This window comes from Cebus imitator, unplaced genomic scaffold (genome assembly GCF_001604975.1).
Source record: "Cebus imitator isolate Cc_AM_T3 unplaced genomic scaffold, Cebus_imitator-1.0 Scaffold206, whole genome shotgun sequence".
In the NCBI taxonomy this organism is placed as follows: Eukaryota; Metazoa; Chordata; class Mammalia; order Primates; family Cebidae; genus Cebus; species Cebus imitator.
In genome coordinates, this window is record NW_016107521.1 from 1,512,683 (window position 1) to 1,524,559 (window position 11,877).

Genomic DNA, 11,877 nt, shown 5'->3' on the forward strand with positions numbered 1-11,877 from the left:
CGGGCTGCGGCTTCTCCGGCCCGGGCGGGCGATACCACGGCGCTCCTTCGGGGCGGGGGACACGGGGCTTCCTCGCTGCTGCGCTATTGGCCGCGCCCGCCGCCACCCGGCAGTAGTTGCGGAGGTCAGCCCCGCCTACTTCCTCTTTCTCTCGGAGCGACCGGAGGCGGCAGCGGCGGCGGCGGCGGCCTCTGCAGCGATGGTGAGAGCGGCAGAATCGTGTGCCATCTGAGTGCTGTGAGGCGCGGGCGTTGAGGCAGGCGGTGCGGGCCGAGCCCCCGGTTTCCGTCTGCCAGCTAGGCCTGTAGAGCGCCTTGCTGAATGGTCTCGCGCCGCCACGGCACGCCTCTTCCCTTCTCTGCTAGGCTTGGCGTCCGGAGAGGCGCGCGGCCGGGTCCTCGGTTACTCTGCCCGAGGCACGGCCGGTGGGGGAGGCGGTCCTGAACCCTGGCCGGGGCTCCAGCGCACATGTGGTCGAGGGCGAGTCGCACGCCTTCTGGGGCTGGCCACGGCGCAGGTGGGGACATGGCCCCGCGGCCTGGCTGAACCCCACGTCCTCTTGCGCGCAGGCCAAGATAAAGGCTCGAGACCTTCGCGGGAAGAAGAAGGAGGAGCTGCTGAAGCAGCTGGACGACCTGAAGGTGGAGCTGTCCCAGCTGCGAGTCGCCAAAGTGACAGGCGGCGCGGCCTCCAAGCTCTCTAAGATGTAAGTGAGAGCCGGATCACAGGCCCCCGGGGGCGGAGAGCACGTGTGCATCGGGATCATCGGAGGATTTCAAAGTTGGCTTAAGGAGGTGGCCGCTTAGGTGCCCACTTAGCGAATCCCGGGGCGCATGGGAGACCCGCTGTGTGCTTAGCCCCTTACCTGCCTGACCTTGCGGTCTTTGTGCCTGGAGTGCATTCTCGGAGACCCATTAATGCTGCCTTCAAAGCCTACCTGGACCCTTTCCTTCCGCCTACCACTACACTTGACTTTTTAATTCACCTTTTCCCTCTTGGTAGGTGGGTGGCTTGCACCCGTGAGTGTCAGTGTCAGTTGTTTTACATGACTAAGAGTCCAGGAGGCTTGTGAAAGGAACATGGGTTTGGAGTTCATCAATCCGAGTCCAAAGTCCACTTCACCAAAATAATTATCTGGGTGTGGTGCCCGCCTGTAGTCCCAGCTACTGTGGTGGCCGAGGCAGGAGGATCACTTGAACCCAGAGTTTGAGGCTATGATGGGGCCACTGCTCTTCAGCCTGGTTGACAGAGATAAGACCCTGTCTCCCCCAAAAAAAGGCAGCTGCCCTCCTTTCCCCCAACCTTAGTGGGGCAAGGTGAGAGGACTGAATGAGCAGAGTTGCACACTGAATCCTCATGTTGACCAGCCATCCGCAAGGTAACTCCCGCATCCCGACCTGACTACAGATTCTCCCCAGCCTGTTGCTTGCTTCAGTCTCCTAGCTTGTAGTGATTCTACTTTGCAAATGTCTAATTTTTTCTGCGATTCCTTAAACTGTCCCGATTGCCTGGTTTGCGGCATGATTCCCTCCCATCAGCTCACTGAGATTGGCACTGGTTGGGTCTTCATAGCCCTCGGGATAAATCCGTGTTCTGGGAATGAAGGTCTTTCCCTGATCTGCCCCATTTATCCAGCCTGCACTTCCTCATAAAGCCTTTTCTGCTGTCTCAGCCGACGCTTCACAGCTCAACAGCGCTGGATTCCCTGTCCACACTCCTGGAATGCCCATCCCGTGTCCCTCTTTCCCTCCTCAGACCTCACTCCCAGAATGCCTTCCTCTTGAGTGAATATGGATGGGCTGATAGGGTCGGCTCTAGCTGTCCCTGCCCTGTGTGTGGGTCCTGAGCCTTGGGAAGTGCTGTGCATCTTCCCCATCTTCACTGACATCTCTGTTTTGTAGCCGAGTCGTCCGCAAATCTATTGCTCGTGTTCTCACAGTTATTAATCAGACTCAGAAAGAAAACCTCAGGAAATTCTACAAGGTGAGTCTGCCGGGGCATAGGGAGGGTTGGCTGCAGGAAGCCAAGTGTTAGCTGTGTTTGGTCAGGGGGCATGGTAAAGAGGTTTTCCTTGGTGCCTGGGGTGGAGGGTGGTTGGCCTTCCCAGTTTGTTGCTGGGTTCATCTTTTTTTTTTTTTAATTGCACTTTAAGTTCTGGGGTACACGTGCAGATCTTGCAGGATTGTTGTATAGGTACACACATGCCGTGGTGGTTTGCTGCCTCCATCCCCCATCACCTACATCAGGCATTTCTCCCAAAGTCTCCCCAACCTTCCCACCCCCCACTGTCCCTCCCGTACCCCCCTGGGTTCACTCTTTGACCGGTGTCTTGCACTGGCGCGTAGCTCTGCAGACTGCGCTTCCTCAGGCTGCAGATGTCAAGAATTTGTTGGGGCTCAGGGTGTCTTGGCTGGAGACTGGGGTTTTGAATCCTGCTTTCCCAGTTGAGTGGCTTGGGAGTGATGGGACTGGCTGTTGAAGGTTTTCACTGCCTCTTACTAGCACTGGGTGTCAGTCCCTGCCAGGCACCTGCTGTGCTCATTTTTCAGTTGAGGGCCCTGAGGCTTAGACACCCACAGTCAGTGGCATGGTGGGCCCCGGTTCCAAACTGCCTTGGGGAGGGCTGGCTTGAGTGTTCCTGGGAGGCGTGCACAGGTGTCTGGCCCCTGCCCCCTTAATCTCAAATTTTGATAAGCTTTATTTGGTCTTGTCCTTAACGTTTGTCTTATTAGGGTTCAAGCAGTGAAATTAAACTAGTGGGAGATGGTGTGTACACACATGTCCAGTGTATTCTGAAGAACTGGCTTAGGTGATTGTGGGGACTGGCTGAACTCAGGGCCCAGGTTGAAGCTGCGCTTCCCAGGGGGGACTTCTTGGAGGGAGCCTCAGCCCTGCTTTTAAGGCTTTTGGCTTATTGGATCAGGCCTCTCAGATTGCCCAGGGTAATCTCCCTTAAAGTTAGCTGATTAGGGCCTTTAATTTCGTCTGCAAAATGGTTACAGATCACTACCCAAATTATTGTTTGAATAACTTGAAGGAAGGTCTGACACATGGAAAAGCAGCCATAACTGACGCAGTGCCACAGGCCTGTAACCCCGGCACTGGGAGGCCGAGGCAGGAGGATGTTTTGAGCCCAGGAGTTAAAGTGCAGCCTGGGCAACGTAGCGAGGCCTCATCTCAAAAAAATGAAAAGGGCCATAGTGTGGCAGTGTTTGCTGTTCCGGAGGCACTGTATGTGGCGAAAGTAAATCTTTACTGTGATAGCTACGTGTGGCCAGTGGCTGCTTGGTTGGACAGCAGAGCTCTAGGGCTTAGCAAATGTGAAAAGGACGAATGCCCAGCCAGTGCCAGCAGGAATGAGGGATGTGGAGGGATAAAGACCTTCCTGTGGCCAGGCGCGGTGGCTCACGCCTATAATCCCAGCACTTTGGGAGGCCGAGGCGGGTGGATTATGAGGTCAAGAGATCGAGACCATCCTGGTCAACATGGTGAAACCCCATCTCTACTAAAAATACAAAAATTAGCTGGGCGTGGTGGCGCACGCCTGTAGTCCCAGCTACTCCGGAGACTGAGGCAGGAGAATTGCTTGAACCCAGGAGGAGGTGGTTGCGGTGAGCCAAGATTGTGCCATTGCACTCCAGCCTGGGTAACAAGAGTGAAACTCCATCTCAAAAAATAAATTAAAAAAAAAAAGACCCTCCTGCCGCCAAGTACCCTCCAGGGCTGGCCCTCATCATCCAGGAATCTTTTTGCAGTTCTCTGCCCACCTGCAGGGGCCTGGGCCTTCTGACCTCAGAATCCCAGCTCAGGGCAGGGATGTCCCACATGCCCTTTCCCCTGGCACCCACGGTGCTTGCCTTTGAGGGTATTGCCAATCTTTAAGAGCCTCCTTCCTTCATCTCGCCTCATCTGCACCATGGGCCATTTGTTATTCCACTGGGCTGGGACCCCTGAGCAGGGACTGGGTCGGATTCTTTGCCAAGTCAGCTCTCAGCACAGGGCCCAGTCCTAAAGGGGAACCAGGGGACCTTTGCAGAACTCACAGGAGAGGCCAGTGGGAGCCACCGTGGTCTCGCAGCCCTCGATGGAGAGCAAGTGGGGCGGGAGTGGGAGCCAGGGATGGAAAGACAGATGATGGCTCTGTGACAGCTGTGGGCAGTGGCCCCAAAGCATGAAGGGGGCAGGGCTTTGCCCCTCGTGGCGAGTGGCCTTGGGCAGCCAAGCCTCTGAGGCTGGGCCTTCACAGGCAGCACCTGGCAGGCACTGCAGACAAATGGACGGAGCACAGCCTCAGCCCCTGGCACGCTCTTGCTAACCAGAGCCGAGGTAGCAGTGACCACCCGTGGGGCTTGGTGGGTGCTGTGCATCCGTTACTGGGTTGTCATGTGACTTTGTCCTCGTGACTGGGAATCGGGCAGTGGGAGCACTGAGCTGGGAGTCATCTGACTGAGGTGCAAGTCCCTGCTCTTCCACAGCTTTGCCAAGACTTGGGCACTCAGCCCAGTAGGTCAGCAGGCTTTCATGAAATGAGGATGCTCCCACCAGCCTTGGGTTTGGGGTACTGGGCTAGTGACATGTGTGGCCTGCTGGCAGTCCCATGGAGGCAGGCAGCCTCCTCCCAAGTGGCTCTGGATGGCCCTCCTGTCTCCCTTGGCATCTCCCCAGCACCAGAACCCTGGTTCTGCCCTTCCAAGCCCCCTTAGCTGCTGCAGTAGCTCCTCGCCCGGGGTCCTCAGATTCACCCTGCCGTCTGTCTCCAGGGCAAGAAGTATAAGCCCCTGGACCTGCGGCCGAAGAAGACGCGCGCCATGCGCCGCCGGCTCAACAAGCACGAAGAGAACCTGAAGACCAAGAAGCAGCAGCGGAAGGAGCGGCTGTACCCGCTTCGGAAGTACGCGGTCAAGGCCTGAGTGGCGCGCTGTCAATAAAGCACAGCTGGCTTGAGACTGCTTTGTTTCCTGGCACTTCCACTGATGGGGTTGGGGGCAGAGGCGGGTAGGTCTGGTTCTGGGTACCAGGTGTCTGATGGGTTCCAGCCAGCATCCTGCAGCTGTTGGTTGCTCTTGGTGGGGGGGAGCAGGAGACCCCTGGCCATGGGGATCTGTTGGGATGCCGGCACAGTCACTGTGGGCCTGTGGTGAGAAGCGGCATGCCTGTGTGCTGCTGCAGGAAGTGGTCAGCGCCGTCTGAGGTGGTGTTAGGTTTGAGTGGCCCTAGGTGATTTGGTCGTGTGGGATGCTTGACGTCTAGTCTGATCTGCAGCTCCAGACACTAAGATTTTCCCATCTGGGGTGAAGGCACAGGTGTGGGCCACATCCAGGACTCCCTGCCAAGAGTAGAGGATGGGGTTCAGGGAACGTCCTGCCTCGGGAGAAGTCTGTCCCCGCTCCCTCAGTCCGCAGCCCCACACCTTACCTTCAGGGTCTCAAGGCACTTCCCTGTGCTGCAGTCCCAGACTTTGACCTGTTAAAGGAGGAGGGAGGAAGCCTCACCAGGCCAGTGTGGCATCTGAAAGCATCTCTGGGAACGTCCCAGACAATTTTTTTTGAGATGGGGGCTTTGCTTGATCCACCCACCACCACCTCCCAAAGTGCTGGGATTACAGGTGTGAGCCACCGCGCCCGGCCCAGACAACATCTGCACCTCTTGGTGTAGGTTTTGTTTGCGGCCTGCTTTTGACATTTCAGTGTAGGAGTTCCCTTTTGCCTGATGCCATTTGGGTCATAGAAATGTCAATGCAGCTACCAGTGGGCGAGCCCGACCTTGGTGCTATTAGGTGGAGAGGCCGGTACCTGGGTCCTGCCTTTGCCCCCTCCTAGCTAGGGCAAGTGGGCATGTGGACATTTCTGAAGTGAGTGCTGAGGGCTCCTGGGGGGTAGGATCCGGACAGGCCAGGGGTGGTTACCATGCGGGAGTATCCGGCGCTGACCAGCCTCAGCTCGTCAGGAGAGAAGGCGACACTCTTTACCCAGGTGACGTGGCCCTTCAGCTGGACAAGCAGGCTGCTGGTCGTGGGCTTCCAGATGTGGATGGTCTTGTCCCACGAGCCAGAGGCCTGGACAGCAGATAGCTCTGATCCCCAGGGATGGGGGCCTGTAAGCTCACTGAGCCCCTAAGTGGCCTGGGGCTCTTCTTAAGGGCCTGGCTGCCAGCAAGGGACCAGCCTGGAACCCAGGACACCCCACTTACCAAGAGGCCGGATGCTGAGTAGCACAGGCAGCTGATGTTGCCACTGTGTCCTTCTAGCACCTGGTGGGAGACTGCTGGGGTTCCTGCCCGCAGGTCCCAGATGCGTATGGTGGAGTCCCAGGACCCAGTGGCCTGCAGGCAGCTCCTGTCAGTCTGGCCCAGCCAGCACCCCCAACCCACTCTGCATCTAGGCGGGACCTGGAGTCCATCCCCTCCCCACCGCTCAGCTCCAAGTGGGTATGGGGCCACCGAGTTGGGGCCCAGGGTAGAGGAGAGGCTCACCAGGCAGTTCACCGTGGGTGAGAAGTCGCTGCTCTGGACGGAATCTCGGTGCCCGACTAAGAGGCGCAGCACCTGGCCAGACTAGAGACAGGCCTGAGCTTCAGGAGGCAGCGGCTACCTGGGCCTTGACAGAGTCCAGGCAACGGGGACCTCGTGCAAAAAGCATGAGGCGCGAGGGCTGCTGTGTGCAGGCAGGCCTGGAGAGGCGCCTGGAGGAGCCTCGGTTGCCTGCTGTGGCATGGGGAACCAGTGGAGGGTTTGAGCCAGGAGGGCAAGACTGGTGACGTCCTCTCTGGAACTGGTCCTGGGATCCCAGGCTGGTGGGGCCCCAGCCCTCCACCTACCTGCACTTCCCAGATCATCACCCGCTTGTCCCAGCCACCTGATGCCAGCTGCTTCGAGTCAGGGCTGAAGCTGACCGTCTCCACGCTCCGTTGGTGACCTGCAGGCACCAGCCCGGGGTCAGGGGAGGAGGAAAGGTGACATGACACAGGACAGACACAGCACCGTCTGAAAGGGAATGCGGGCCCGGCTGCTTGGCTCCCAGCCCACTCACCCTTCAGGACCTGCAGACACTTGGCTCTTGCCACATCCCACAGGCGGACAGTGTGGTCACAGGAGGCGCTGGCGAAGAGGTGGCCATCGGGGGAGAAGCGGCAGAACTTTACAGGGCCTGGGCAGGTGAACACAGGGGACAGGGCATTGCCCACCACTCCTGCCCACTCAGTCCAATCCTTGCTAATTTCTCCAGCCTCATCACTAGCCTCCCCTCACCCAAACTCCAGCCTTCCAGAAATGCCTGGATTTCCATGCCTTGGCTGGGCTGTCAACCTTGGAACACCCAACCTCAAGGTGCTCATCTGAAAAATCATCAGTACCCAAGTCGAAGGTAGGTTACCTCCCAGAAACTTGCCCTAACAACCCCTGCCTAGGTTCATTGCCTTGTCTGATCTCCCAGCCCAATTTTCCCTCTCTGCAGCATTAACCAGACTGCCTGTAATTGCCTGATTTTTTTTCTCTGTCTCCTGAATAATAATTACAATAGTTACGTCTATTGAGTCCTCACTGGGTGCTAGGGACTTTGCTTGTATCGTGCCAGTGAAAATGGCTCAGGGAGGTGACAGGACTTGACCAAGATCACAGTCAAAACAGCAGTAAGGGTGGAGCATAGTGGCTCATGCCTGTAATCCCAGCGCTTTGGGAGGCGAAGGCAGGCAGATCCCGCCTGACCAACATGGAGAAAACCTGTCTGTACTAAAAATACAAAATTAGCTGGGCATAGTGGCTCATGCCTGTAATCCCAGCTGCTCTGGAGGCTGAGGCAGGAGAATTGCTTGAACCCGGAAGGCAGAGGTTGCAGCTGAGATCACACCATTGCACTCCAGCCTGGGCAACAAGAGCCAGACTCCATCTCAAAAAAAAAAAATGCTGGATGTCGTGGTGTGCACCTGTAGTCCCAACTACTTGGGAGGCTGAGAGACAGGAGAATCACTGGAACCCGGGAGGTGGAGGTTACAGTGAGCAGAGATTGTGCCACTGCACTCCGGCCTGGGCAACAGAGCAAGACTGTCACACACACACACAAAAGGATACCACAGTATTTACATCACAGTTTTGTTTTTTAAAGAAGGATCTGTGTCAAGGCCTGAGAGTCTGAGCCCCAGAGCCCATGCATCACGTCCCGTGTCCCGTCCTGCCCAGTCCTGCCTTGCACCCGTGCCCAGCTCATCGGTGGTCACTGTGGTCAGCTCTGCAGAATGCCAAACGCTTGTGCCTCGGTCTTCCCAGCCAGGATTGGGAGCCCCACCTGTGTGGCCGTGCAGCCTCCCCACCTGTGTGGCCGTGCAGCCTCCCCACCTGTGTGGCCGTGCAGCCTCCACAGCAGCTGCCCACTCCGGGCCTCCCAGCCATACACGCAGCCATCCTCTGAGGCTGTGAGCAGCATCTGGCCATCGGGGGAGAAGGCAGAGGAGTTGACCTGGAAACAGCACAAAAAGCCCCAATCTGAGGAAGAAACCCCTGTCGGCTCATTCCAGACTCCTAAACACTGCCCCCAAGAGCCTGGGGTTGGAGCTTGACTTCAAGCCTCACTCCACCACCAGAGCCCAGAACCCAGGCCCCTCTGGGCCCTCTCTGGAGCCCGAAAAACCTGAGCTGCAGTTGGAGGCAGGAGCCTTCTTTGGAACCAGAGCCTGGAACCCCAGGGCCAAGAGCCAATTCCAGAGCTGCAGCTGACAACTGACAGTCCAGAATCTACTCTAAGCCCAGAGTTCACTTTAGAGCCAGAGCCACAGAAAACACCAGAGTCAACAGGGAGCCTTGAGCCCGTCTCCAGGCAGAGCCCAAAGCCTAGAGCCTTTCTAGGGGCAGAGCTTAGAACCTAAAGCTGCTTTGGAGCTGGGGCCCAGCACTGGAGCTGAGGGCCTACTTTGAGCCTTCTTAGGTTAGCAAAGTCCACTCTAGACTCAATGTCCTGAGCTAGTGCCCAGAGAACATTCTGGAACCCCCACGACAGAGAACCAGGAACCACTCTGCACCCAAAGCCAGGAGCCTGGGCAGCGCCCGCTGGACCTCACCTCCCCGCCGTGCCGGCCAAAGAACTTCACTCTCCGCACGCCCAGCGTGGCCGGGACCCCGCTGTTCATGGGCGCCCGGCCCCGCCCCACCCTGGCGGGCTCCCGCCTAGGCGGCCGTAGGACCCCAGAACCAGGCAGAAGAAAGGGGAAACTGTGTACAAGCGGTCTCCATGGTAATCGGGGCGGAGCGTGCAGCCGCGTCCCTGCGAAGCCGTGAGGACGACTGGCAGGGCCAGACCGCTCGCAGCTTGGCGGAGGTGGAGCCGCAGCAGGCGGGACCGCGGCCGGCTGGGAGAAGGGACTTCCCGCACCAGTCCCCGCACGGCGCGCAGGGCGGCCGCTAGAGGGCGCGCCAGCCACACGAACCGCGCAGCCCAGAGCCCGGCCCCGCGCCTGCCAACTGCCAAGGGTCCCTGCACCCCTTTGAGACAGGGGAGCAACGAGCCTGTCTCCCCATCTGCACAACCAGAGTCATCAGCCCTGCCCCACAGGACTCCAGGGGCGAGCCAAGCACAGAGCCTGGCACGTGGCAGATGCCCAAGAGGGTCCGCTCCGGAACCAAGACTCCTTTCCGTCCAGGAGTGGCCAGTACTGAGGCTAAATACACTGTAATTTGTCCCAGGAGAGCACTGGGGACGGTAGCCAGCTCTGTCCTCCAGAGCGTGGGAGCCAGAGGTAGCGTGTGTGAAGTACATGGCATTAAATGTGGGGTCACGTCACTGTTAACATTCCCAGCAGCACAAAATGTGCCGTCTGAGGACGGGGTAGAGGCCATGGGGGGTGCCCAGGAACTGCCAGGATCCTTACCGGATAACTCATCTGAAGCTTGGAACAAGCAGGACTTGGTTTCATTGTGAATTTTACAGGTGAGAAAACTCACCCGGAGAGCTGGGAGGACTCGCCCAGAGACACTTAGTAGGAGAGGAACTGGGACTTCAGCCCATGGCTGACTCTGGGGGTCTGTAGTGGGACCACCTGCCATGAACTCCAGGGGCCTCTCAGCAGATGTCGAGGTCCGCAACTCCTCGTACGTCTGGGAAACTGAGGTCCCAAAGGGGCAGGACTTGGCCCAGCAACTTAGCTAGTGCCTCCGTGGGAGAGCTAGTGCAGTCTCCCCGATCCCACAGCAAGACAGGGAGGGAAAGAGGACCCCCCACCTGCCCTGCCCATGGATTCCAGGCTCCCTGGGGGCAGGGGTGGAGCAGCTGGGCTTTGGGAGCTTCAAACTCAAGGGTTCCCAGCTGTGACTCACACCCCTCCCCCAAGCCTCTTTGCCAGAAACTTCTCAGGGGATCCGCTGTGCTCCTGCACTATTTTAAGCCCCAGATAGTCAGGCGGGCAAGGGGGTGACAATGACAGCTTTGAGGCAGTCCCACTCCATCCCAGATCCCAGGTCACTGTGGAACTCTTCTGAGACGGGCCTACAAGCCTGTCTGCCCACACCCAGACACGGCTCCCAGAGCTGCCGTCCCCTGGCCCTCCGGCTTTCCGGCTCAGGCACCCCGAACACATGCCCCGGCCCTGGGCACATTGTCCAGCCACCTGGTTGCTCCTGCTCTATCCAGAGGGCCCAGAACCACCTTCCCCAGCCCAGCCCTTCACTCCCAGAAACCTCGGCGTAGACCTTGTCCACCAGGCCAGGTGACTGCTTGGCCGGAGGGGAGGGGCGGAGCCGGGGTTGAAACCCGTGGTTGTGGCTCAGGTGTCTGTAGGTGGAACCACCTGACGTGAATCCCTGGGTGCCCAGCATCATCCCTGTGGATGAATTGGTAGAGAAGTTTCTGCCAGTTTTCCACCACTGCCCATCTCTTCCTGCTCCTTGGGGAGCCTGCCGCCTTCTCTCCTCTTTCTGCCCAGGCTGTCCAGGGAGTGAGCTCTACCAAGATGTCCAGGATGGATGCCTCGCTGGCTTTTCTCACTGTCCCTCCACTCCCTGAAGGGGGCCGGAGGTCCTGGACCAGCCTGACCTCTCCTCAGCTATGCATGTCAACATGAAAACACCCCACAGGGCCGGGTGTCGTGGCTCACGCCTGTAATCCCAACACTTTGGGAGGCCAAGGCAGGTGGATCACAAGACCAGCCTGGCCAACATAGTGAAACCCCATCTCTACTAAAAATACTAAAAATTATCCAGCTCTGGTGCCAGGTGCCTATAATCCCAGCTACTTGGGAGGCTGAGGCAGAAGAATTGCTTGAACCTGGGAGGCAGAGGTTGCAGTGAGCCAAGACTACACCTTTGCACTCCAGCCTGGGCCACAGAGCAAGACTTTTTCTAAAAAAAAAAACAAAAAGCAAAAACAAAAAAACACCTCACAGAGCCAGGCATGGTGCTTCATGCCAGTAATCCCAGAACTTTGGGAAACTGGGGCAGGCAGATCATTTGAGGCTAGGAGTTCAAGACCAGCCTTAGCCTGGGCAACATGGCGAAACCCTATCTCTACTAAAAACAAAAACAAAAAACCTCACAAACATCTATTCAGAAAAAAAAATCAACAACAATCAAGACAGGCAAAAAAGAACCCTCTATTTCTTTGGATAAGAAAAGCAAGCAAAACTCCCAAATCTCCAGAGTGGTCAACTCTCGGGTGAGGAAGGGAGGGAGTAGAAAAGGCAGGACCCTGGGGCCCTTGAGGAGCGAAATTCCGGCTCTAAGCTGGGGTCACAGGTGTCTGCTGGATTGTTCTTGAAGAGTCGGCCCCACCTATCTGGCCCCTGCCTGCCTCTCTTCCTGGCTTCCTTGCCCTGCCCCATTTCTTATCCCCTACCCCCAGTCCTGAACAGTTTAGTGGGTGGGGAGCACTGCAGGTGCAAGCAGGGGTTTCCGTAATGC

At 57.8% G+C, this 11,877-nt stretch overlaps 2 protein-coding genes across 3 annotated transcripts; one reads left to right on the forward strand and one right to left on the reverse strand.

The window, feature by feature from the left end:
• The first annotated feature begins 99 nt into the window (after nucleotides 1-99).
• RPL35 (ribosomal protein L35) lies at nucleotides 100-4,946 on the forward strand. Its single transcript, XM_017548349.2, has 4 exons — nucleotides 100-202; nucleotides 570-706; nucleotides 1,902-1,983; nucleotides 4,761-4,946. The coding sequence occupies exons 1-4, from the start codon at nucleotides 200-202 to the stop codon at nucleotides 4,908-4,910; spliced, it is 372 nt and encodes a 123-aa protein (XP_017403838.1). The 5' UTR covers nucleotides 100-199; the 3' UTR covers nucleotides 4,911-4,946.
• WDR38 (WD repeat domain 38) lies at nucleotides 4,944-9,294 on the reverse strand. 2 transcript variants are annotated; one of them, XM_017548342.2, is made up of 9 exons: nucleotides 9,048-9,294; nucleotides 8,329-8,449; nucleotides 7,028-7,144; nucleotides 6,816-6,913; nucleotides 6,472-6,552; nucleotides 6,190-6,321; nucleotides 5,906-6,055; nucleotides 5,416-5,463; nucleotides 4,944-5,326 (listed from the first exon to the last, which is right to left on the reverse strand). In XM_017548342.2, exons 1-9 carry the CDS (start codon nucleotides 9,114-9,116, stop codon nucleotides 5,198-5,200), a joined length of 945 nt encoding a protein of 314 aa, XP_017403831.1. In that variant the 5' UTR covers nucleotides 9,117-9,294; the 3' UTR covers nucleotides 4,944-5,197. The 2 variants fall into 2 exon arrangements, with proteins under 2 accessions (XP_017403831.1, XP_017403832.1); XM_017548343.2 differs by lacking the exons at nucleotides 7,028-7,144; nucleotides 9,048-9,294 and having other exon boundaries at nucleotides 6,816-6,981; nucleotides 8,321-8,424.
• Between the last annotated feature and the right edge of the window lie 2,583 nt (nucleotides 9,295-11,877).

Bases quoted from the DNA above. Each gene is read 5' to 3' on its own strand.
- RPL35 (XM_017548349.2), top strand. The intron at 707-1,901 runs GTAAGTGAGAGC...TCTGTTTTGTAG, and splicing joins GCCTCCAAGCTCTCTAAGAT to CCGAGTCGTCCGCAAATCTA. The intron at 1,984-4,760 runs GTGAGTCTGCCG...GTCTGTCTCCAG, and splicing joins ACCTCAGGAAATTCTACAAG to GGCAAGAAGTATAAGCCCCT.
- WDR38 (XM_017548342.2), bottom strand. From the start codon at position 9,116: ATGAACAGCGGGGTCCCGGCCACGCTGGGCGTGCGGAGAGTGAAGTTC. The intron at 8,450-9,047 runs GTGAGGTCCAGC...TGCTGTTTCCAG, and splicing joins TTGGCCGGCACGGCGGGGAG to GTCAACTCCTCTGCCTTCTC. The intron at 6,056-6,189 runs GTAAGTGGGGTG...TCTGCTGTCCAG, and splicing joins ACTCAGCATCCGGCCTCTTG to GCCTCTGGCTCGTGGGACAA.